This window comes from Cyanistes caeruleus, unplaced genomic scaffold, assembly GCF_971803275.1.
Source record: "Cyanistes caeruleus unplaced genomic scaffold, bCyaCae1.hap1.1 HAP1_SCAFFOLD_65, whole genome shotgun sequence".
Taxonomy (NCBI): Eukaryota; Metazoa; Chordata; class Aves; order Passeriformes; family Paridae; genus Cyanistes; species Cyanistes caeruleus.
In genome coordinates, this window is record NW_028255884.1 from 2919737 (window position 1) to 2944536 (window position 24800).

The 24800-nt window shown below is 53.6% G+C and overlaps 3 protein-coding genes across 3 annotated transcripts; 2 read left to right on the forward strand and 1 right to left on the reverse strand.

Moving 5' to 3' along the window:
- Nucleotides 1-621: 621 nt before the first annotated feature.
- Nucleotides 622-1602, reverse strand: LOC147647184 (olfactory receptor 14I1-like). Its single transcript, XM_086872427.1, has one exon. The coding sequence runs from the start codon at nucleotides 1600-1602 to the stop codon at nucleotides 622-624; it is 981 nt and encodes a 326-aa protein (XP_086728553.1).
- Nucleotides 1603-16601: 14999 nt separating this feature from the next.
- On the forward strand, nucleotides 16602-18058 carry LOC147647185 (uncharacterized). Its single transcript, XM_086872609.1, has 2 exons — nucleotides 16602-16674; nucleotides 16861-18058. The coding sequence occupies exons 1-2, from the start codon at nucleotides 16623-16625 to the stop codon at nucleotides 17613-17615; spliced, it is 807 nt and encodes a 268-aa protein (XP_086728735.1). The 5' UTR covers nucleotides 16602-16622; the 3' UTR covers nucleotides 17616-18058.
- Nucleotides 18059-20856: 2798 nt separating this feature from the next.
- LOC111942743 (olfactory receptor 14J1-like) lies at nucleotides 20857-24800 on the forward strand. The gene is made up of 2 exons (XM_086872592.1): nucleotides 20857-21680; nucleotides 23619-24800. Exon 2 carries the CDS (start codon nucleotides 23642-23644, stop codon nucleotides 24596-24598), a length of 957 nt encoding a protein of 318 aa, XP_086728718.1. The 5' UTR covers nucleotides 20857-21680; nucleotides 23619-23641; the 3' UTR covers nucleotides 24599-24800.

The following is a 24800-nucleotide window of genomic DNA, read 5'->3' on the forward strand; positions in this document are numbered from 1 at the left end:
CCCCAGGGACCTTGCAGAGCCCTAGCCATGCTGTTTGCCCCCAGCCTGCCCACGGCCAGCCTGGGGCTGCTCACGGGGGTTTTCTGTGCTGAGCTTTGGCCTGGCCGTGTTCTTGAGAGAGCCTGGGCAAGGAGCCTGGAGCCCCCAGGCCCTGCCCTGAGGCGTCAGCGCTGCCCCAGCAGTGCCCATGGCCTGTCCCTGCTGCAGCCCCGGCACTGCCACCCCCAGGGCTGTGCCCGGCCCCGAGAGCACTCAGGCCCTGCAGCAACACCAGGGCCAGGAGGGCAGCGGGGCAGTGGCACGGGAGCAGCACTGGCAACACCAAGTGCTGCTGCTCCTGGGCACAGCTGCTGTGCCAGCACTGATCTGCCCCCAGCTCTGCACACAGACACTGCTGCTGCAGCTCCAGAGAAGGGAACAAAAGGGGCATCTCTGGAGAAAACTTTGCTGGGAGATCCTTTAGTTCCTTTAAAGCCACCAAGAGCACAGCCCCTCATTGACACAGTGTGTGACCACAGGGAAAGTGGGGAGAATCCATATGAGAAATGGCACAAAAAATTACATTTTATTTGTGGACAATTTAAAATAGTAAAACAAAGAAAATGAAACCACCAAGAAGTATCAAAGATGACTTTTATTACAAGTCATTTGCAGGAATTGGCCAGCAGTTAAATGTTTCTGAAACCATCCAGTGATCATTCTCCACACTGCAGCCTTGAGCTCCTGGTTCCTCAGGCTGTAGATGAGGGGGTTCAGGACTGGAGGCACCACTGAGTACAGAACTGACACTGCCAGATCCAGAGATGGGGAAGAGATGGAGGGAGGCTTCAGGTGAGCAAATATGATAGTGATGAAGAACAGGAAGACTACAGCCAGGTGAGGGAGGCAGGTGGAAAAGGCTTTGTGCTGTCCCTGCTCAGAGGGGATCCTCAGCACAGCCCTGAAGATCTGCACATAGGAGAAAACCATGAACACAAAACAACCAAGTGCTAAACAGGCACTAACAGCAAGAATCCCAAGTTCCCTGAGGTTTGAATGTGAGCAGGACAGTTTGAGGATCTGTGGGATTTCACAGAAGAACTGGCCCAGGACATTGCCATGGCACAGGGGCAGGGAAAATGTATTGGCCATGTGCAGCAGTGAATAGAGAAAGGCACTGGCCCAGGCAGCTGCTGCCATGTGGGCACAAGCTCTGCTGCCCAGGAGGGTCCCGTAGTGCAGGGGTTTGCAGATGGACACGTAGCGGTCGTAGCACATGATGGTCAGCAGGGAAAGCTCTGCTGAGATGAAGAACAGAAAGAAAAATACTTGTGCAACACATCCTGTGTAGGAGATGTGCCTGGTGTCCCAGAGGGAATTGTGCATGGCTTTGGGCACAGTGGTGCAGATGGAGCCCAGGTCAGTGAGGGCCAGGTTGAGCAGGAAGAAGAACATGGGGCTGTGCAGGTGGTGGCTGCAGGCTACGGCGCTGATGATGAGGCCGTTGCCCAGGAGGGCAGCCAGGGAGATGCCCAGGAAGAGGCAGAAGTGCAGGAGCTGCAGCTGCCGCGTGTCTGCCAATGCCAGCAGGAGGAAGTGGCTGATGGAGCTGCTGTTGGACATTTCTTCACTCTGGCCATGGAGTCCTGTTGAAAGAGGAGACAGTGACAAGTCAGGGGAGACTTTGCTGAGCAATGTCCAAGTCCCTTCTCCCAGCCCGGCTCCTGCTGCTCTGTGCCACCCAATTTTCCTTTTCTCAGAGCCCTTCCTTCAGCCCCGTGCCTGGAGCTCTGCTGGGATCTGGCCTTGTTGCTGTGATGAGCAGGGGCTCTGCCCATGGACATTGAGGAGTCAGCTCTGCTCTGCAGCAGTGGGGTCATGGGAACGGGGACAGGGGCCAGTCCTGGGGTTGGACTGCATCATCCCAAACTGCTCCTGAGGCAGAGGAGCCTGGCAGCATCTCCTGTCCCAGGGGTCAGGAATGGTGACAGCCAAAGGCAGTTTGAGAGGGTTTGGGTGTGCCCAGAGAGATCAGAGAGAAATGTGCAATGCAGGAGCATTGGCTGTAACTCAGTGAAGGGTCAGGGGAGCTGCTCTGTTGCTCCATCTGTCCCCAGCTGCCCTTTCTAAGATCGAGGGCAGGCACTGTGTTTCCCTGGAAATCAGCCTGACACAGCTGAGAGCAGAGGGACCCACAGCAAAGCAAACTGGTTCAGCCTTTCTCAGAGTCTCAGCCCCACTCCTGGCCAAGGACACTCCTGTCCTCAGTGTCCCCTGGAGACAGCTGACAGCTTGGGTGGCATCCCAAGGACACACCAAGGGTCCTGTCCATGGCACTGCTGGAGGAGAGTCGGGTCATTCCCAGCCTCCCAGCCTGCCCTGCCCAGAGCTCCTGGGGCAGAGGGAGCTGGGACATCCCATTGCTGTGTCCAGCCTGCACAGGAGGAGCCCAAGGGCTGGGCCTGCCCTGCAGCTGGAGCTGCCATTCCCAGAGAGCTGTCAGCAATGCCAGGAGCACCTGGGCAATGCAAGGAGAGAGAGCCAGGCCCTGAGGAAAAGCCTTTCCTTGCCCAGCCCTGCCCAGCCCCTGCCAGGCAGCACCAGTGCAGGACAATCACCCTCAGGCATTTGCATTGAGACATTTGCTGTGTCTTGGCATGGGGATCTGTATAAAAGTAATCATGGAATAGTTAATTTGGGAAAAGACTTTAAACTTTAAACTAAAATCCCAGCACAGCTTGGTGGCACTTTCCCCCCACTGCCTGCCCAGGGCTCTGCTGCCTGGAGCTGTCCCTGCCAGCAGCTGCTGCCCTGTGCCCAGGGCTGGGCCCTGCCAGCACTGCCCCAGCCCAGCCCAGGCCTGGGGGCTCAGCTCTGCCCTGCAGAGCCCTCCCAGCTCAGGGCACTGCCCAGGGGAAGCTCTGGCTCTGCAGGCTCTGATGGCAATGGCAGAGCAACCCTGAGGAGGCTGGAAAAAGGACACTGATGCTGCCTGGAAGGGGCCCTGTGCTGATTTCTGTCAGTGCCTGGTTAAGATCTGAGAATTTACTTTTTTTAATTTATTGCAACCTGTCATCAGAGGTTGAATAGAGAAATTAAATGAGAGCTGAATATCAATGTGCAATTTCCCATCCAGGCAACCCAAAGAACTAGATTAAAAAAGCACAAACTTCCCTTTTATGCAGCCCCTGACTTGCTGTGCTCCTTGTATAATTTACATGGTGCAGTCCATGGGCAGAGTGGCTGAAAGCACATTAGGAATCCCCTGTAAACCTACTGATCACTAAAAGTAACAGTTCAGCTATCTCAGGCATTGACAAAATTCATAATACCTTTAATCTTAATCCCCCCTCCCTGCCATTCTGCAATAGTAGGAAACTGAATACAAAGTCTTAGAAAATGTCCTCATTTTTATCAAAATCCTTATCTTTCAAATATTCCATGACTGATCAGGAACCCTCAGCATATCAGACCTTCATGATCATTCACCTCCCCTCCACCAGAAATACTCAGAGCTGTACTCACAGAGTCTGTAGGCATTGGGGTGTTCCAGCTTTAGGAGATGCCTCCAGGAGCTGCAGCTGCATTGTCCTGCAGCCAGAGGCTTCCTGTGCCAAGGGCTGGCAGGGATTCTGCCCCAGGCACTTCTCAGCACCTTCCCAGCCCTGACTGATTGAAGCTCTCTGTGCCTCTGGGCTGTGCCCAGGGTGGCTGCAGGCAGTGCCCCAGCCCTGCTGGGCTGGCAGAAGAGCTGCTCAGCAAGAGAAATGTGCTTTTGAAGCTCTTCTTGGTTTCCAGCAGCTGCCTCTGTGCCAGGAGCCCGGCCCAGCTCAGCAGCACAGACACAGCAGCAGGACTTTAATGAGCCTCTTGGGGCTTTGTGCTGAGGCCCTGAACATCAGTCCCTGACAGGGAGGGGAAGAAAGCTCTCAAGAACTCCAAGTCAGAATCCAACTCCAAAGTTTCTTTCACTTTTAATGGGTCCCACTGAGGGACGTGACTGAGAAAGTGTCCCCAGGCCCCAGGCAGAGCAGAGAACTGGAGGCACTGATGACAGCTGGGGACAAAGAGAAGCCAAGGCTTGGTGCCCTGGGCCACAGCAGCCAATGCTGTGCCAGCAAGGGCTGTGAGGAGACACCTTGTCCTGAGGCCCTGGGGCCTCCTGGCACAGCCCCAGCAAGGCTGGCCACTGTCACCCCCTTGGCCTGCCCTCAGCATCCCCCCTAGCCCACATGCCAGTGGCCTCAGGGATCTGCTGGAAGGAGTCCCTGGGGAGCCTTGCTCAGGAATGGCCCTGGGGGCTCCTTCATGCTCCCAGGGACTGCAGCTTTTTCAAAGGACTTTGGCTTTTGCTTTGGAGTCTCTGAGATCTTTGTGCAATCCTGGCCTCCAATTATCTGCTGTAATTAGTCCCCTGAGAGGCTTTGTCAGTAACAACACTCAGTGGGGCTCATTAGTTCTTCAAGGTACTTCAATTATTTTTAGATACTTGCTATCTCCTTTTGATACAGACTCTAAGAGAAGTTTGTGCAATCATGGCCCCAATTATCTGCTTTAACGAGTCCCTTGGGAGCTTTGCATTGACACTCAGTGGGGCTCATCAATACTTTGAGATACTCAGGGCTTTTTCAGCTACTTTGGATTTTCCTTCCCACACTGAGTCTCTGCGAGGTTTTTGTGCAATCCTGGCCTCCAGTTCTCTCCTCCAAGGAGTCCATGAGGAGCCTGTGTTGGGGATGGACCTCAGTGGCACCCATTAATGCCTGGAGACACTTTGGGTTTTTCCTCTGACTTGGGCTCCTGGAAAGGTTTGTGCAATCTCCTCTCAGGCCCTGAGGTTCAAGGGCTCAGCTCCAAATGCACCACGGGGCTCATTAGGATCAAGCAAATCCTAACAAACCATGGCTGTGCCTTGATTTCCCTCTGGTCTGGTGCAGTTCTTAGGAAAGTTTCCTACAGTAGTTATGAAGAAATAGTTCAAAGAGCTTCTAAGAAATATCTGTTCCTATTTTAAAGGGGGTCTTTTATTCCTGTTCTCTTTAGAGCAGAGGTGATTGCAGCATTCAGTGATGGATATTGATCCAGGGTCTCTCCTAAGGAGGTCTGGCCAGGTCAGAGAAGCTGTGCCTTGAGGGCTGACCCAGTGGGGACAACCTTGCTCCACATTCCCCAGCCCCATCCTGTCTCTCCTCACTCTCCTGGGACCTGCTTTGCTCACAGAACTGGCTGCACTCAGGCAAAGAGGGGTTTTCCTTCTTTGATTTTAGCAATCTAAAACTGCTGAGTTTCCCCATGGAAAACAGACACCCTCCTCAAGTGTGTGCCAAGCCCAAGGTGCCACCAAGGAGGTTCCCCTTCCCCAAGGCAGAGCCACACAAGGAATGTTTCAGACACACAGGGAGTTCTACAATAAACACAACCCCAGAGTTGGCTGAAGGCAGAATTAGAGCAGCTGCTGAAGGACAGACAAGCTTTGAACTCCTTGCAGCTGAAAGCACCAAGTGGGTTGTTGGGAGGTGTGTGAGTGAGGCAAGAGTGAGGGAAGGGAAATGCAGAGAGCCCTGGAAGTGTTTCTGTGCAGACAGGCTGCTCCAAGGGCAGCGTTGGACTTCTCTGGGGGGAACTGTGAGGGAGGTTGGGGCAGAGTCACCTCCCCAGTGACCTCGAGATGTCACACAGCCACCTGGGATGCCACAGCCCACTCAGTGGTGTCACACAACCTGCTCTGGGATGTCACACCACATTTCTGTGATGTCACATCTCTTCCTATATGCCACAAAACCACCTTGTGATGTCACATAGCCTCCTGTGATATCACACAGCCACATTTGATGTCATAGCTCACTCTCTGATGTCACAGTCAGCATTGTGATGTCATACAACCTGTCCTGAGATGTCACATGGCTCTTCTGTGATGTCACTGCCCACTCCTGGATTTCATATCACCACCATGTGGTGTCACAGTCTGCTCAGTGATGTCACAACCCTCTCTGTGATGTTGTACATCTAAACTCTGGTGTCACAACCCTCTCTGTGATATTCTTTATCTAACCTCTGGTGTCATAGTCCTCTCTGTGATATCACCACCCACTAAGTGATATCACCCAGCCCACACTGTGATGTCATGCAGCTACACTGCGGTGTCACCCCCTGCTTTCTGATGTCACACAGTCCCCTCTATGATGCCATAGCTGCTCAGTGACCTCACACAACAAACTCTGTGATGTCACAGCCCCAGCTGTGACCTCACACAACCCACTCGGAGCTGTCACACAGCCCCTTTCTGACATCACAGCTGCTCTGGGGCTCCAGGACACAGCCACAGAGGTGTTGCTGGGACATAGCCCCCTCTGGCACATCCCATAGCCCCTGCCAGTGCTGAGCCCCTGGCAGCTCTGTCTGGGCCTGCTCTCTGTGTCCCTGAGCTGCCCTGGCAGGGCCCCAGCCCTGCTGGGCTGTGCTCAGGAGCTGCTCCTGGCCAGAGCTGTCTCTCTGCAGCACTGCCCTTGCCAGGAGCTGCCTCTGGGCCAGGAGCCCGGCCCAGCTCAGCAGCACAGACACAGCACCAGCACTTTCATCACCCTCTCGGGCCTTTGGGGCTCTTGGCATCACACTCAGTCCCTCACAGTGTGCTCCAGAAACTCCTCAAGAGCTCCAAGTCAGATGGAAACACTGAAGTTTCTTGTAGTTGAAATGAGAGACACGAGTGAGAAAGCGTCCCCAGGTTCCAGGCAGAGCAGAAGACTGGAGGCCCTGATGGCAGCTGGGGACAAGCAAGGGAAAGGTGTCTGTGGTGCTGAGCAAAGCTGGATGTGTTTCAGGAATGGCAAGGGCCAAGGGCTGAGCCCCAGCCCCTGGCAAGGCAGATGCTGTCCCTCCCTCATTGCTCAGGGCTCTTCCCGGGCCACTGGCATGTGGGGATGTGCAATGCCAAGGGCAGCACCATGGGGCGGCCCCTGCCAGGCTGCTGAGCAGGGACAAGGAGGCAATGAGGCCCCAGGGCTGCCAGGGTCACTTGTCCCCTGCTGGCCTCAGGCCCAGGGCCAGCAGCCATGGCCAAAGGGCTGCACAAGTTGCCTCTGGCAGGGCCTTGCAGCTGCTGCCCATCCCTGTGCCCTCTCCAGCCCAGGCTGCCCTGTGGTGTCCATGCCCTGCGCCTCTGTCCCTGCAGGCTGTCGTCATCCCCTGGCTGCCCCACCTCGCTGGCCCTTTCCTTTGCTGACAACTCTGTGTATGTCAGAAGGATTCACCATTTCTGAAACCACTCTTTAAACACTCTCATGGCTCTCCTCCACTCTCCTCAGTCTCTACCCCACGGATCATAGAGCTCCTTTGTTCCTATAGAGTGGTCATGTGCCCGAGGCCGCCAGTCCGCTCTTTGGCCGATCTCTGAGATTTCTGCAAGGTGTTTCCGAATTAAAACCATCTTCTCATAGTGTAAGAACATCACCAGAGGACAGGGCCAACCCTACCTCTCTGCCTCAGCAGCTTCTTTCAGGGAGCAATCCTTGGATATATGAAATTTGGGAGGCCAAATTAAAAATGATCCTTGGACAAGAAAGCTGGTGCTTTCCCCAGGAAGGAAGGAACAGAGCCCCACTGTTTCAGGGGAAGATGTGTCGGGACCACCAGAGGCCAAGGCCAGCCAGAGTTTGCAGTTTTTTCTGGGAGATAGCCTCGGATACAGGAAATGTTTTAGGGAGAGTACCAGTTTTGGCAATGGACATCAGAAAAGATGGATGATATTCCCTTGTTAATCCTGTGGGACAAGTTGCATTATGGTTCAATTCCACCTGTCCAATCTTTACCTATAACACTTTGACAAAGTCTGGGGGCTGGGATTGGATCCTGCCACTCCCAGTCTCCTCTCTTAGAAGGAATTTAAAAGCCTAGGCATTCCTGGAGGGGTTTGAGGATCCCTGGTGGCTGTTGGGTGTCATTTCTCCACCTCATGACTCAGCAGGGGTTTCTCCAATAAAGAAATAAAGCTTTTGCCTGAAGCTCCCACTCTGCCCGTGACAGGAAGCCCAGGGAGTGTCTGTGACATCCCGGCTCTTTGGCAGCCTGGGGACTCCTGGGATGTCACCGTGGAGCCCCCGGGAGTGCCTGTGACAGAGCGGTGCCTTTGCAGCCCAGGGTCCCCTGGGATGTCACCATGGAATTACTGTGACTGCGTCTGACCACACAGCTCTTCAACATCCCCAGAAACCCCTGGGAGGTCTCTGTGGAGCCCCTGTCTGTGCCTGTCTCAGACCTGGAGCCAGAGCCCATTGCCATGGCAACCATTTGCAGTCCCATCCCCAGGCTCATGGGATCCCAGAGCCACAGAATTGGCTGAGTTGGGAGGGAGCCATGGGGATCCTCCAGTCCAACTGCTGGCCCTGCACAGGACACCCCAACAATCCCAGCCTGGGCCTGGCAGCGCTGGCCAAACGCTGCTGGAGCTCAGCCAGCCCTGGAGCTGGGAGCCTTCCCTGGGGAGCCTGTTCAGTGCCCCAGCAGCCTCGCGGGAAAAACCTTTTCCTCACATCCAGCCTAAACCTGCCCGCCTCAACTCCAGCCGCTCCCTCCACTCCTGTCCCTGGGCACCAGAGGGAAGAGGTTCCCGCAGCCCCCAGCCAGGGACCCGCTCCCAAGGCTGCTGCCATGGCAACCAGGCCTGGCACCAGCTGGGATGCTCGGTTTCCACGGGCTGGGCTTCAGGAATGGCATTCCCCAATTTCCTGCTCCTGTTAAAACCGCGCTGCCACTCGCTTCCCTCCCAACTCCCATGGAAAGCACAAAAGGCAAAGATCCCAGGCTGGGATAAGAACAATTTATTGAGAACAGCAATGGGATAAGGAACAAACAGACACAGAAATAATTTTGGTAACAGAATAGGTAAGAAAAACTATTACGGGGAAAAATAAACAACCACAGACTAGCTCTTCCTGCCCACGTATTTCGTCCTGTCTGGAAAGGACACTCTTCTCCTCTGGTGAGAGAGAGGGAGTCCTTTACCTTCCCCTGGCAACAACCTGAGATGGGATTGAATATAACGAAAGGTCCATGGCCAGACCCTCCTGTTCTTTGATCCCACATCATGTCATTGCCATGGGCAGGAAAAGGTACAGGTGTCTTCCCAGCATGGATCACAGGGAACATGGATCACCAGGTCTCTTCCCAGTGTGGATTCTCCAAGGGGGGATGAAGCTGGAGCTGTGGAAAAAGCTCTTCCTGCACTTGGGGCACTGGCAGGGCTTCCCTTACTGGTGCTGCCGTTGGTGTCTGGTCAAGTTAGAGCTGACTGAGAAGCTCTTCCCACACTGGGGACACTCGTAGGGCCTCTCCCCAGTGTGGATGCGCCGGTGGGTGATGAGGTCGCAGTTTCGCTTGAAGCCCTCCCCACAGTCAGGGCAGCGGAAGGGCCTCTCATCCGTGTGAATCCGCTGGTGCTGGAGGAGATTGGAGCTGGTCTGAAACCTCTTCCCACACTCGGGACACTCGTAGGGCCTCTCCCCAGTGTGGATGCGCTGGTGAATGATGAGTTGGGAGCTGCAGCTGAAGCCCTTCCCACATTCCCCACACTTGGAGGGCCATTCCCCAGTGTGGATCATCTGGTGGCAGATCAGGCTGTTGCTCTGTCTGAAGCTCTTCCCACACTCCAAGCACTTGTAGGGCTTCTCCCCATCCTGAAGCTGCTCATGGACCACCAGCTCAGAGCCCTGGCTGGATCTCCGGCCGCCTTCCCGGCACAGGGTGGGTCTTTCCTCCTCAGAGCACCCTGGGATGGGTTTGGAGCCCCTCCTCCTGTGGGATCTCCTGGGATTTTCCTCCCTGTTGGATTCCGCCACTGTGGAGCCGCTCAGAACAACCTCTTTCACGAGGTTCTGCCGTGGGGATTTGTCCTCCCTGGTCCCCATCCTCAGCTCCTTGTCTGGGGGAGGAAGGACAAGGAGAGGATGGGATTTGCCTCCGTGCCAGAGGGAAGGGGAAGGAGATCCCCCCAGTGCGTCCCCGGCAGGACGGCGTCGGCAGCGCGGTTGTTCTGCAGCCGGGGGCCAGGCTGGGCTGGGAGATTGAGCAGGAGAGAGGGGGAAAGGGGCACTGACTTCCTCCTCACCTGCCTGGGTGTCCTGGGAGATCTTCCTCTTCCTCACAGCCTGCTTCTCCATCCAGCCAAGGTTTGGGATTGGAAACTCCTGGTTTGAGAGAAAACAAGGAATGAGCACATTGAGTTCGATGGTCCCTCTTACCAAGCCCATCTCTAGAAGTCACCTGGGCCTCTGACGTGACTTAGTTTGAAAGGAGTTTGCTAAGGAAGGCAGAAATCACCACTGAAATTGATAAAAAATGTAAGCATCCCATCCCCTCCGAATTATTATAATCTTGAAACCAAAGTGCTCTCAGGTAACAATATGGGAAAAGGAATATAAATTCTTTACTAAAGAAAGGAAAATGAAAATGCAGCAGTACAAAAAAACCCCAACAAAGCAAAAAGCAACGCACCATCAGAGTCAGGACCTTACACCCCGTTGGTCAGGGTGCTGGTAGCAGTCTGATTAAATGGTGGCTGCAGTCCTCCTGGAGAAACAGATGTGGTTCTGTTGAAGCAAAGATCCCATAGAAGATTGTAGCTTACCTCAGAAGTTCTGGTGCTGTAGATGGGTCTGGTCTCTCCTCTGGGAATCCAGTGGAGAAAGACTGCCTCTGGTGTTCTTATTCCATGATTATATCCAGTCAGGAATGCTTGGCTCCTCCCCCTGGGTGGAGCATCTCACAATGGGATGATGTCATTTTATCAGTCCTGCAGTGAGACTCAATGGCCCATTAACAGAAGATATCCCCCTGGAGGAAGGATGGGTGGTGGAAGAGATAAAGAACACTGCCCCACCTGGTTTTAACAGCTGGCCCATTAACAGAAGATATCCCCCAGTTATGAGGGAATGGGTGATGAAAGAGATAAAGAAAACTGCTCTACCTGGTTTTAACAGATGGTGATAGAATACATACTTTTGGTTACAACTTGCATTGCAACCCAAGACATGGGGTCCATATAAACCTCCCAAACACCAGGACTTAGCCCTGAAAATGCCTCCCAGGATTTCCCCATCTCTGGTCTCCCTCCTTTGGTGTTCAGGGGTTCCTCCCTGTCCCAGCTGCTGGGGTTCATGCTTGTACTGGGGATCCCCTGTCTACTCGGTCCCTGACCTCTTCAGGCTCCTGGGAGTGCCAGGAATCCAAAAAGTTCCCCCATTTTCACTCAGCTTTGGAGTTCTTCATTCTTCAAACATCCCCCCAAAAAAACCCAATCCAGGGACACCCCAGAATATCTGGGCTGAGCTCCCCCTCCCCGGTCACCTGTGGGATGGGGGGTGATGATCCCACAGGTGGGGGCCTGTGAATTCAGGGAGTGCTTGACCTTGTGGTTCTTTTTCCTTTTCCCTGATCCTCCTATGTCCCTCCTTCAGGCTGAAGAAGCTGCTCAAGGAGTCAGAAGCAAAACTCCAAGTCCCTTGGAGCTTCAATCAGCCCAGCTGAGGGCAGGGACTGCCAAAGGCTCCCCAGGGACTGGTGAGAGCAGATCCTGGAGGCCAGGATTGCCGAGAGCCAAAGGCTCTGAGCAGGGAACTGCAATGCTGAGCAAGCCCTGGCTGGGTTGGAGGAAGCAGAAAGGCCAAGCCCTGAGCCCAGGCCTGGCCCAGCAGGGCCTGTCCCTCACAGGTGGCTCGGGGCTCTTTGTGGGGCAGTGGGATGTGAGGGGCAGCAAGGACAAATGCCATAAACCTGTGTGACACTCCAGATCCTTATGGAACCAAGGGGCCAGTGTGACACCATGGGAAGTTGTGGAACCAAGGGGATTGTTGTGGCACTCTTGGGCCCATGGAACCAAGGGACCAGTGGGACACTCTGGGGCCTTATGGAAACAAGAGGCCACTGTGAGCCTGCAGGGCTGTAACACCCCAGAACACTTCAATGCTGGTGGTAACCAAAGGTTCCTGTGCTTGAATTTGGTGCACAGGAGAAACAACAACCAGATCTTCTCAGCATGGACAGATGCAAAGAATATTCTTGGTAGGAAGGGACCCACAAGGACCATCAAGTCCAACTCTTAATATAATGGCCCACACAAGGATTGAACCCACAACCTCGGTGATACTGGCACCATGCTCTGACCAACTGAGCTAAGAAGTCAAAATGACACAAAATTTAACTGACGAAATACAGACAATCAAGGAACTATGGCAAAGGGTTTAATACAACATCCATCTGCACAAAGAACTCTTACCATAGCCTTAACTTTGCAAACTTAGCTCATTTAACCTAAAAAGTGTTAACCCTTAAGATTTTGGGTAACATTAAGATATCCAAAAATATTCCAGGTACGTAGGATAGGAAGGAGAATAAAAAGAGACCAGAAAGACAGAAGATCTACAGAAAAACACTTCCAGAATGATCCCAGTCACTCCCACTACAATCTCAGTCACCCCCAGTATGAGCTGTTGCACCCAGCCACCCCCAGTATGGTTCCAGTCACACCCAGGCCCTCCCAGTATGATGCCAGTCATGGCCAGAGTGACTCCCTGTCACTCCCAGGATGGGCCCAGTTGTTCCCAGTCACCTCCAGTATGGTTCCAGTCCCAGCCAGCCCCTTTGCAGTCACTCCCAGTATGATCCCAGCTAGTTCCAGTAGGATCCCAGTATGACCCCAGCATGGGCACAGCTGCTCCCAGGATTATCCAGTGTGCTTCCATTTGCTCCCATTTACCTGCACTGTGGTTTCAGTCTCTCTCAGTCTCTCCCAGTATATCCCAGTTGCTCTCAATCACTCCTCAGGTGTTTCCAGCCTGATCCCAGTTGCTCCCAGCCACTCCCAGTCACGCTGAGTGCAGTCCCAGTTGCTGCCAGTATGGTCCCAGTCTTGCCCAGCATGGCCCAACTGCTCCCACTGTGATCCCAGTAGGATGCCAGTTACCCTCAGGATGGTTCCAGTTGCTCCCTGTTCCTCCCAGTGTGATTCCAGTTGCACCCAGTTGGCCCCAGTATAGTTCCAGTTGCTCCCCAGATGATCCCAGCTGCTCCCTGCATGGTCCCAGTTATGCCCAGCTGGAGTTGCCCCCAGTGTAGACCCTGTCACTCCCAGTTGCTCCCAGTTGTCCCCAGCATGGTTCCCATTGTTCCCAGTGTGTTTTCAGTCATCCCCAGTATGGTCACAGAAACTCCCAGTATATCCCAGCTGCCCTCAGCATGTCCATAGACATTCCCAGACAGTCCTTGTAATCCCAGTTAGGTGCTTGTTATCCCAGTATGATCTCAGGCCCAGTATATCCCAGTCGAACTGGGATTCACTCCCTGAATTCACACCCCCCCATCCATGGGATCAACACCCCCCCGTCCCACAGGTGACGAGGGAGAGGGAGCCCGGCCCAGATATCCTGGTGGGGTCCCTGGGTTGGGTTTTTGGGGGTGATGATTAGAGAATGAAGAAAACCAAAGCTGAAAAGAAAATGCCCTTTAGGGGGACATTTGGGGTTCCCAGTGGCAGCTGCTGGCAGAGGCAGCCTGGAGGAGCAGAGCCCTGTGTCCCCCAGGACCCCAAAGTGGGGAGCCCAGAGAGGGGGAGTGCCATGATTCGAGGAACCATCAATTAAATAGAGAGGGGCAGGGGGGACTCCTTGGTCCCCCTGCACGCCCAAGAAGGGAATAAGGGGAGCAGGGACCCTGGGACCCCAAAAACTTCCTGCATCCCTAAGTGGGGAGAGCGAATTGGGAAGAACTTTTCAAATTCCTGGCACTCACAGCATCCAGAAGAGGTCAGGGACCAAGTAGACAGGGGACCCACAGTACAAGCGTTACCCCCAGCAGCTGGGACAGGGGTGAAACCCTGAACACCAAAAGGGAGAGAACAGAAATGGAAAACTTCTGGAAAGCATTTTCAGGGCCAAATTTTGGTGGTGTACAATTTTTATGTACCCCATGTCTTGGGTTGCAATGCAAGATGTAACCAAAAGTATGTATTCTATCACCATGTTAAAAACTAGAGGAGCATTTTTCTTTATCTCTTTCATGACCCATCCCTCATAACTGGGGGGATATCTTCTGTTAATGGGCCAGCTGTTAAAACCAGGTGGGGCAGTGCTCTTTATCTCTTCCACCACCCATCCTTCCTCCAGGGGGATATCTTCTGTTAATGGGCCATTGAGTCTCAGTGCAGGACTGATAAAATGACATCATCCCATTGTGAGATGCTCCACCCAGGGGGAGGAACCAAGCATCCCGGTGACTCCCAGTCACTCCCACTACAATCTCAGTCACTCCCAGTATGAGCTGTTGTGCCAGCCACCCCCAGTATGGTTCCAATCACTCCCATATCCTTCCAGCATGATTCCAGTCATGGCCAGAGTGACTCCCTGTCACTCCCAGGATGGGCCCAGTTGCTCCCAGTCACCTCCAGCATGGTTCCAGTCCCAGCCAGCACCTTTGCAGTCACCTCCAGTATGATCCCAGCTAGTTCCAGTAGGATCCCAGTATGACCCCAGCATGGGCACAGCTGCTCCCAGGATTATCCAGTGTGCTTCCATTTGCTCCCATTTACCTGCACTGTGGTTTCAGTCTCTCCCAGTCTATCCCAGTTGCTCCTAGTCACTCCTCAGGTGCTTCCAGCCTGATCCCAGTTGCTCCCAGCCACTCCCAGTCACGATGAGTGCAGTCCCAGCTGCTGCCAGTATGGTCCCAGTCTTGCCCAGCATGGCCCAACTGCTCCCACTGTGATCCCAGTAGGATGCCAGTTACCCTCAGGATGGTTCCAGTTGCTCCCTGTTCCTCCCAGTGTGATTCCAGTTGCACCCAGTTGGCCCCAGTATAGTTCCAGTTGCTCCCCAGATGATCCCAGCTGCTCCCAGCAAGGTTGCAGTCATTCCCAGCTGCCCCCAGTGCAGACCCTGTCACTCCCAGTTGTTCCCAGTTGTCCCCAACATGGTTCCCATTGTTCCCAGTGTGTTCCCAGTCATCCCCAGTATGATCACAGACACTCCCAGTATATCCCAGCTGCCCTCAGCATGTCCATAGCCATTCCCAGACACTCCTAGTAATCCCAGTTAGGTGCTTGTTATCCCAGTATGATCTCAGGTCCAGCATATCCCAGTCAAGCTGGGATTCACTCCCTGAATTCACAGCCCCCCCATCCATGGGATCAACACCCCCCCTATCCCACAGGTTACGAGGGAGGGGGAGCTCGGCCCAGATATCCTGGGGGCTTCCTGGGTTGGGTTTTTGGGGGTGATTGTTGGAGAATGAAGAACACCTAGGCTGAGAAGAAAATGTCCTTTAGGGGGACATTTGGGGTTCCCAGTGGCAGCTGCTGGCAGAGGCAGCCTGGAGGAGCAGAGCCCTGTGACCCCCAGGACCCCAAAGTGGGGAGCCCAGAGAGGAGGAGCGCCATGATTCGTGGGACCCTCAATTGCATAGAGAGGGGCAGGGGGGTCTCCTTGGACCCCCTGCACCCCCAAGAAGGGAATAAGGGGAGCAGGGACCCTGGGACCCCAAAAACTTCCAGCATCCCTAAGTGGGGAGATGGAAATGGGAGGAAGTTTTCAAATTCCTGGCACTCCAAGCAAGAGGTCAGGGACCGAGTAGACAGGGGACCCACAGTACAAGTGTGACCCCCAGCAGCTGGGACAGGGGTGAAAGCCTGAACACCAAAAGGGAGAGAACAGAGATGGAACTAGAACTCCTGGGAGGCATTTTCAGGGCCAGATTTTGGTGGTGTAAAATTTTTATGTACCCCATGTCTTGGGTTGCAATGCAAGATGTAACCAAAAGTATGTATTCTATCACTATCTGTTAAAACCTTGTAGGGCAGTTTTCTTTATCTCTTTCATGACCCATCCCTCATAACTGGGGGATATCTTCTGTTAATGGGCCAGCTGTTAAAACCAGGTGGGGCAGTGTTCTTTATCTCTTCCACCACCCATCCTTCCTCCAGGGGGATATCTTCTGTTAATGGGCCATTGAGTCTCACTGCAGGAATGATAAAATGACATCATCCCATTGTGAGATGCTCCACCCAGGGGGAGGAGCCAAGTATTCCTGCAAGAATATAATCAGAGCATCAAAGCACCACAGGCAGTCTTTCTCCACTGGATTCCCAGAGGAGAGACCAGACCCATCTACAGCACCGGAACTTCAGAGGTAAGCTACAATATTCTACAGGATCATTGCTTCAACAGAACCACATCAGTCACTCCAGGAGGAATGCAGCCACCATTTAATCAGACTGCTACCAGCACCCTGATCAACAGGGTGTCAGGTTGTATTCTGACTCTCTCAGAGTGCTGTTTTTTTGTTGTTTTTTTTCTTTTGTACTGCTGCATTTTCATTTTTCTTCCTTTAGTAAAGAACTATTATTTCTATTCCTATATCTTTATCTGAGAGCACTTTGATATCAAGATTATAATAATTTGGAGAGGGTTGTTGCTTACATTTTTATCAATTTCAATGGTGGTTTCTGCCTTCCTTAGCAAACACCTTTCCTTTCAAACCAAGACCCCCCAGATACCCAGGGACTTCTAGAGAGGGACTTGGACAGAGGGACCTTCAAATTCAACGTGCTCATTCATTGTTCTCTCCCGAACCAGAATTTCCCATTCCCAAACCTTGGCTGGATGGAGAAGGAGGCTGTGAGGAAGAGGAAGATGCTCCAGGACACCCAGGCAGGTGAGGAGGAAGTCAGTGCCCCTTTCCCCCTCTCTCCTGCTCCATCTCCCAGCCCAGCCTGGCCCCCGGCTGCAGGACAACCCCGCTGCCGACGCCGTCCTGCCGGGGACGCACTGGGGGGATCTCCTTCCCCTTCCCTCTGGCACGGAGGCAAATCCCATCCTCTCCTTGTCCTTCCTCCCCCAGACAAGGAGCTGAGGATGGAGACCAGGGAGGAGAAATCCCCGCAGCAGAACCTCGTGAAAGAGGCCGTTTTCAGCGGTACCACAGTGCAGGAATCCAACAGGGAGGAAAAGCCCCAGAGATCCCGCAGGAGGAGGGGCTCCAAACCCATCCCAGGGTGCTCTGAGGAGGAAAGACCCACCCTGTGCCGGGAAGGCGGCCGGAGATCCAGCCGGGGCTCTGAGCTGGTGGTCCATGAGCAGCTTCAGGATGGAGAGAAGCGCTACAAGTGCTTGGAGTGTGGGAAGAGCTTCAGACAGAGGAAAACCCTGATCCGCCACCAGATGATCCACACTGGGGAATGGGCCTACGAGTGTGAGGAATGTGGGAAGGGCTTCAGCTGCAGCTCCCACCTCATCATCCACCAGCGCATCCACACTGGGGAGAGGCCCTACGAGTGTTCTGAGTGTGGGAAGAGGTTTCACAGCAGCTCCAATCTTGTCCTGCACCAGCAGATTCACACGGATGAGAGGCCCTTCCGCTGCCCCGACTGTGGGGAGGGCTTCAAGCAAAACTCCAACCTCATCAGGCACCGGCGCATCCACACTGGGGAGAGGCCCTACGAGTGTGGGGAATGTGGGAAGAGCTTCAGCCACAGATCCAACCTCAATACCCACAAACACATCCACACTGGGGAGAGGCCTTACAAGTGTCCCCAGTGTGGGAAGAGCTTCTCAGACAGGTCTAACTTTGGCAGACACCAACGGTGGCACCGGTAAGGGAAGCCCTGCAAGTGCCTCAAAATACATGAGGAGCTTTGTGCACTGCTCCAGCTTCATCCGCCCATGGAGAATCCACATTGGGAAGAGACCTGGTGATCCATGTTCCCTGGGATCCATGCTGGGAAGACACCTGTACCTTTTCCTGCCCATGGCAATGTCATGATGTGGGATCAAGGAATGTGAGACTGTGATCATGGTCCATTATATTCAATCCCATCTCAGGTCATTGCCAGGGGCAGGAAAAGGACTCCCTCTCTCTCAGCAGAGGAGAAGAGTGTCCTTTCTTGGCAGGAGGAAATACATGGCCAGGAAGAGTCAGTTGGTGGTATTTTAGTTTTCCCTGTGAATGGTTTGTCTTATCCTTTCTGTTACCAAAATTGTTTCTGTTCCTGTTTTTGCCTTATCTCGTTGCTGTTCTCAATAAATTGTTCTTTTCCCAGCCTGGGATCTTTGCCTTTTGTGCTTTCCATGGGAGGTGGGAGGGAAGCGAGCAGCAGCGCGGTTTCAGCAGGAGCAGGAAATTGGGGAATGCCATTCCTGAAGCCCAGCCCATGGAAACCGAGCATCCCAGCTGGTGCCAGGCCTGATTGCCATGGCAGCAGCCTTGGGAGCAGGTCCCTGGCTGGGGGCTGCGGGAACCTCTTCCCTCTGGTGCCCAGGGCCAGGAGTGGAGGGAGCGGCTGGAGCTGAGGCGGGCAGGTTTAGGCTGGATGTGAGGAAAAGGTTTTTCCTGCGAGGCTGCTGGGGCACTGAACAGGCTCCCCAGGGAAGGCTCCCAGCTCCAGGGCTGGCTGAGCTCCAGCAGCGTTTGGCCAGCGCTGCCAGGCCCAGGCTGGGATTGTTGGGGTGTCCTGTGCAGGGCCAGCAGTTGGACTGGAGGATCCCCATGGCTCCCTCCCAACTCAGCCAATTCTGTGGCTCTGGGATCCCATGAGCCTGGGGATGGGACTGCAAATGGTTGCCATGGCAATGGGCTCTGGCTCCAGGCCTGAGCTGGTGTCCATGGCAACCACCCCTGGCATGGGGTCTCCATGGAGCTGCCACGGGACTGACCATAGCAACAGGGGCTGTGATGGTTACCATGGAAACAGACCATAAGAATGGGTCAGATGTTGCCATGGGAACAGACCACAGCAGGGAGACAGCTCTGGCCAGGAGCAGCTCCTGAGCACAGCCCAGCAGGGCTGGGGCCCTGCCAGGGCAGCTCAGGGACACAGAGAGCAGGCCCAGACAGAGCTGCCAGGGGCTCAGCACTGGCAGGGGCTGTGGGATGTGCCAGAGGGGGCTGTGTCCCAGCAGCACCTCTGTGGCTGTGTCCTGGAGCCCCAGAGCAGCTGTGATGTCAGAAAGGGGCTGTGTGACAGCTCCGAGTGGGCTGTGTGAGGTCACAGATGGGACTGTGACATCACAGAGTTTGTTGTGTGAGGTCACTGAGCAGCTACGGTATCATAGAGGAGATCTGTGACATCACAGTGCAGGTTGTGACATTGTAGTGTGGCTGCATGACATCACAATGTGGGCTGGGTGATATCACTTAGTGGGTGGTGATATCAGAGAGAGGACTATGACACTAGAGGTTAGATAAAGAATATCACAGAGAGGGTTGTGACATCACTGAGCAGACTGTGACACCACATGGTGGTGATATGAAATCCTAAAGTGGGCAGTGACATCATAGAAGAGCCATGTGACATCTCAGGACAGGTTGTATGACATCACAATACTGACTGTGACATCACAGAGTGAACTATGACATCAAATGTTGCTGTGTGATATCACAGGAGGATATGTGATATCACGAGGTGGTTTTGTGGCATATAGGAAGAGACATGACATCACAGAAAGGTGGTGTGACATCCCAGAGCAGGTTGTGTGACACCACTGAGTGGGCTGTGACATCCCAGGTGGCTGTGTGACATCTCGAGGTCACTGGGGAGGTCACTCTGCCCCAACCTCCCTCACAGTTCCCCCCAGAGAAGTCCAACACTGCCCTTGGAGCAGCCTGTCTGCACAGAAACACTTCCAGGGCTCTCTGCATTTCCCTTCCCTCACTCTTGCCTCACTCACACACCTCCCAACAACCCACTTGGTGCTTTCAGCTGCAAGGACTTCAAAGCTTGTCTGTCCTTCAGCAGCTGCTCTAATTCTGCCTTCAGCCAACTCTGGGGTTGTGTTTATTGTAGAACTCCCTGTGTGTCTGAAACATTCCTTGTGTGGCTCTGCCTTGGGGAAGGGGAACCTCCTTGGTGGCACCTTGGGCTTGGCACACACTTGAGGAGGGTGTCTGTTCTCCATGGGGAAACTCAGCAGTTTTAGATTGCTAAAATCAAAGAAGGAAAACCCCTCTTTGCCTGAGTGCAGCCAGTTCTGTGAGCAAAGCAGGTCCCAGGGGAGTGAGGAGAGACAGGATGGGGCTGGGGAAGGTGGAGCAAGGTTGTCCACACTGGGTCAGACCTCAAGGCACAGCTTCTCTGACCTGGCCACACCTCCTTAGGAGAGACCCTGGATCAATATCCATCACTGAATGCTGCAATCACCTCTGCTCTAAAGAGAACAGGAATAAAAGACACCCTTTATAATAGGAATACATATTTCTTAGAAGCTCTTTGAACTATTTCTCCATAACTGTTGTAGGAAACTTTCCTAAGAACTGCACCAGACCAGAGGGAAATCAAGGCACAGCCATGGTTTGTTAGGATTTGCTTGATCCTAATGAGCCCCGTGGTGCATTTGGAGCTGAGCCCTTGAACCCCAGGGCCTGAGAGGAGATTGCACAAACCTTTCCAGGAGCCCAAGTCAGAGGAAACACCCAAAGTGTCTCCAGGCATTAATGGGTACCACTGAGGTCCATCCCCAACACAGGCTCCTCATGGACTCCTTGGAGGAGAGAACTGGAGGCCAGGATTGCACAAAAACCTCCCAGAGACTCAGTGTGAAAAGGAAAATCCAAAGTAGCTGAAAAAGCCCTGAGTATCTCAAAGTATTGATGAGCCCCACTGAGTGTCAATGCAAAGCTCCCAAGGGACTTGTTAAAGCAGATAATTGGGGCCAGGATTGCACAAACTTCTCAGAGACTCAGGGTGGGAAGGAAAAAGGAAAGTACCTTAAGAACCTGAAGTACCTTGAAGCATTAATGAGCCCCACTGAGTGTTGTTACTGACAAAGGCTCTCAAGGGACTAATTACAGCAGATAATTGGAGGCCAGGATTGCACAAAGCTCTCAGAGACTCCAAGGCAAAAGCCAAAGTCCTTTGAAAAAGCTGCAGTCCCTGGGAGCATGAAGGAGCCCCCAGGGCCATTCCTGAGCAAGGCTCCTCAGGGACTCCTTCCAGCAGATCCCTGAGGCCACTGGCATGTGGGCTAGGGGGGATGCTGAGGGCAGGCCAAGGGGGTGACAGTGGCCAGCCTTGCTGGGGCTGTGCCAGGAGGCCCCAGGGCCTCAGGACAAGGTGTCTCCTCACAGCCCTTGCTGGCACAGCATTGGCTGCTGTGGCCCAGGGCACCAAGCCCTGGCTTCTCTTTGTCCCCAGCTGTCATCAGTGCCTCCAGTTCTCTGCTCTGCCTGGGGCCTGGGGACACTTTCTCAGTCACATCCCTCAGTGGGACCCATTAAAAGTGAAAGAAACTTTGGAGTTGGATTCTGACTTGGAGTTCTTGAGAGCTTTCTTCCCCTCCCTGTCAGGGACTGATGTTCAGGGCCTCAGCACAAAGCCCCAAGAGGCTCATTAAAGTCCTGCTGCTGTGTCTGTGCTGCTGAGCTGGGCCAGGCTCCTGGCACAGAGGCAGCTCCTGGAAACCAAGAAGAGCTTCAAAAGCACATTTCTCTTGCTGAGCAGCTCTTCTGCCAGCCCAGCAGGGCTGGGGCACTGCCTGCAGCCACCCTGGGCACAGCCCAGAGGCACAGAGAGCTTCAATCAGTCAGGGCTGGGAAGGGGCTGAGAAGTGCCTGGGGCAGAATCCCTGCCAGCCCTTGGCACAGGAAGCCTCTGGCTGCAGGACAATGCAGCTGCAGCTCCTGGAGGCATCTCCTCAAGCTGGAGCATGCCAGTGCCTACAGACTCTGTGAGTACAGCTCTGAGTATTTCTGGTGGAGGGGAGGTGAATGCTCCTGAAGCTCTGACCTGCTGATGGTTTCTGATCTGTCATGGAATATTTCCAAGGCAAGGATTTTGATAAAAATGAGGAAATTTCCTAAGACTTTGTATTCAGTTTCCTACTATTTAAGAATGGCAGGGAGGAGGAGGATAAATATTAAATTATTTTATAATAATTTATTATTATTGTTTCTTTTTATTTCTTAATTTTAAAATATTAAAGGTATTCTGAATTATAAAGGTAATACAAATTTTGACAAGTCCCTGAGACACTTTTAGTGATCAGTAGGTTCACAGGAGATTGCTAATGTGCTTTCAGCCATTCTGCCCATGGACTACACCAAGTAAATTATACAGGGGCTGCATAAAAGGGAAGTTTGTGCTTTTTTAATCTAGTGCTCTGGGTTGCCTGGATGGGAAATTGCACATTGATATTCAGCTCTCATTTCATTTCTCTATTCAACATCTTGTGACAGGTTGCAATAAATTAAAAAAAGTAAATTCTCAGATCTTAACCCGGCAGTGACAGAAATCAGCACAGGGTCCCTTACAGGCAGCATCAGTGCTACTTTTCCTGCCTCTTCAGGGTTGCTCTGCCATTGCCATCAGAGCCTGCAGAGCCAGAGCTGTCCCTGGGCAGTGCCCTGAGCTGGGAGGGCTCTGCAGGGCAGAGCTGAGCCCCCAGGGCTGGGCTGGGCTGGGGCAGTGCTGGCAGGGCCCAGCCCTGGGCACAGGGCAGCAGCTGCTGGCAGGGACAGCTCCAGGCAGCAGAGCCCTGGGCAGGCAGTGGGGGGAAAGTGCCACCAAGCTGTGCTGGGATTTTAGTTTAAAGTTTAAAGTTTAAAGTCTTTTCCCAAATTAACTATTCCATGATTACTTTTATACAGATCCCCATGCCAAGACACAGCAAATGTCTGATTGGAAATACCTGAGGGTGATTGTCCTGCACTGGTGCTGCCTGGCAGGGGCTGGGCAGGGCTGGGCAAGGAAAGGCTTTTCCTCAGGGCCTGGCTCTCTCTCCTTGCATTGCCCAGGTGCTCCTGGCATTGCTGACAGCTCTCTGGGAATGGCAGCTCCAGCTGCAGGGCAGGCCCAGCCCTTGGGCTCCTCCTGTGCAGGCTGGGCACAGCAATGGGATGTCCCAGCTCCCTCTGCCCCAGGAGCTCTGGGCAGGGCAGGCTGGGAGGCTGGGAACGACCTGACTCTCCTCCAGCAGTGCCATGGACAGGACCCTTGGTGTGTCCTTGGGATGCCACCCAAGCTGTGAGCTGTCTCCAGGGGACACTGGGGACAGGAGTGTCCTTAGCCAGGAGTGGGGCTGAAACTCTGAGAAAGGCTGAACCAGTTTGCTGTGCTTTGGGTCCCTCTGCTCTCAGCTGAGTCAGGCTGATATCCAGGGAAACACAGTGCCTGCCTTCAGTCTCAGAAAGGGCAGCTGGGGACAGATGGAGTGACAGAGCAGCTCCCCTGACCCTTCACTGAGTTACAGCCAATGCTCCTGCATTGCACATTTCTCTCTGATCTCTCTGGGCACACCCAAACCCTCTCAAACTGCCTTTGGCCATCACCATTCCTGACCCCTGGGACAGGAGATGCTGCCAGGCTCCTCTGCCTCAGGAACAGTTTGGGATGATGCAGTCCAACCCCAGGACTGGCCCCTGACCCCGTTCCCATGACCCCACTGCTGCAGAGCAGATCTGACTACTTGGTGTCCATGGGCAGAGCCCCTGCTCATCACAGCAATGGGGCCAGATCCCAGCAGAGCTCCAGGCACGGGGCTGAAGGAAGGGCTCTGAGAAAAGGAAAATTGGGTGGCACAGAGCAGCAGGAGCCGGGCTGGGAGAAAGGACTTGGACATTGCTCAGCCAAGTCTCCCTTGACTTGTCACTTTCTCCTCCTTCAACAGCACTCCATGGCCAGAGTGAAGAAATGTCCAACAGCAGCTCCATCAGCCACTTCCTCCTGCTGGCATTGGCAGACACGCGGCAGCTGCAGCTCCTGCACTTCTGCCTCTTCCTGGGCATCTCCCTGGCTGCCCTCCTGGGCAACGGCCTCATCATCAGCGCCGTAGCCTGCAGCCACCACCTGCACAGCCCCATGTTCTTCTTCCTGCTCAACCTGGCCCTCACTGACCTGGGCTCCATCTGCACCACTGTGCCCAAAGCCATGCACAATTCCCTCTGGGACACCAGACACATCTCCTACACAGGATGTGTTGCACAGGTTTTTCTGATTTTCTTCTTCTTTGGATCAGAGCTTGCCCTCCTGACCATCATGTGCTACGACCGCTACGTGTCCATCTGCAAACCCCTGCACTACGGGACCCTCCTGGGCAGCAGAGCTTGTGCCCACATGGCAGCAGCTGCCTGGGCCAGTGCCTTTCTCTATTCACTGCTGCACACAGCCAATACATTTTCCCTGCCCCTGTGCCATGGCAATGCCCTGGGCCAGTTCTTCTGTGAAGTGCCACACATCCTCAAGCTCTCCTGCTCTCACTCAAACCTCAGGAAACTGGGGCTTCTCATAGTTTGTGCTTTTCTGTTATTTGGCTGTTTTGTGTTCATTGTTTTCTCCTATGTGCAGATCTTCAGGGCTGTGCTGAGGATCCCCTCTGAGCAGGGAAGGTACAAAGCCTTTTCCACCTGCCTCCCTCACCTGGCTGTGGTCTCCCTGTTCCTCAGCACTGCCATATTTGCCTACCTTAAGCCCCCCTCCATCTCCTCCCCTTCTCTGGATGTGTCACTGTCAGTTCTGTATTCAGTGGTGCCTCCAGTCCTGAACCCCCTCATCTACAGCCTGAGGAACCAGGAGCTCAGGGATTCCCTAAGGAAAATGATGACTAGATACTTTTCAGAAACAAAAAAGTGTTTGTTTTTTGCTTCATAGTTTTCAGACTGGAACTCATGACTGGCTCATTCCCAGTCTTTGGTGGTGGCAATGTATTCTTGCCATAATGTTGTGCTCAATTAAATGGTTTTATTCATCCCTCATCTAATTCACTGTCTGCCTCAAGTTTTATCCAGAAGTTCTGTAAACCAGGATTTGTACTATTGCTTTATATGAACAAAATAAACTGCCTTGCACTGCC

Excerpts from the sequence above, each read along its gene's own strand:
- LOC147647185 (XM_086872609.1), top strand. The coding sequence starts at position 16,623 with ATGGAGAAGGAGGCTGTGAGGAAGAGGAAGATGCTCCAGGACACCCAG. Across the intron at positions 16,675-16,860 it reads GCTCCAGGACACCCAGGCAG|ACAAGGAGCTGAGGATGGAG; the intron begins GTGAGGAGGAAG and ends TTCCTCCCCCAG.
- LOC147647184 (XM_086872427.1), bottom strand. The coding sequence starts at position 1,602 with ATGTCCAACAGCAGCTCCATCAGCCACTTCCTCCTGCTGGCATTGGCA.
- LOC111942743 (XM_086872592.1), top strand. The coding sequence starts at position 23,642 with ATGTCCAACAGCAGCTCCATCAGCCACTTCCTCCTGCTGGCATTGGCA.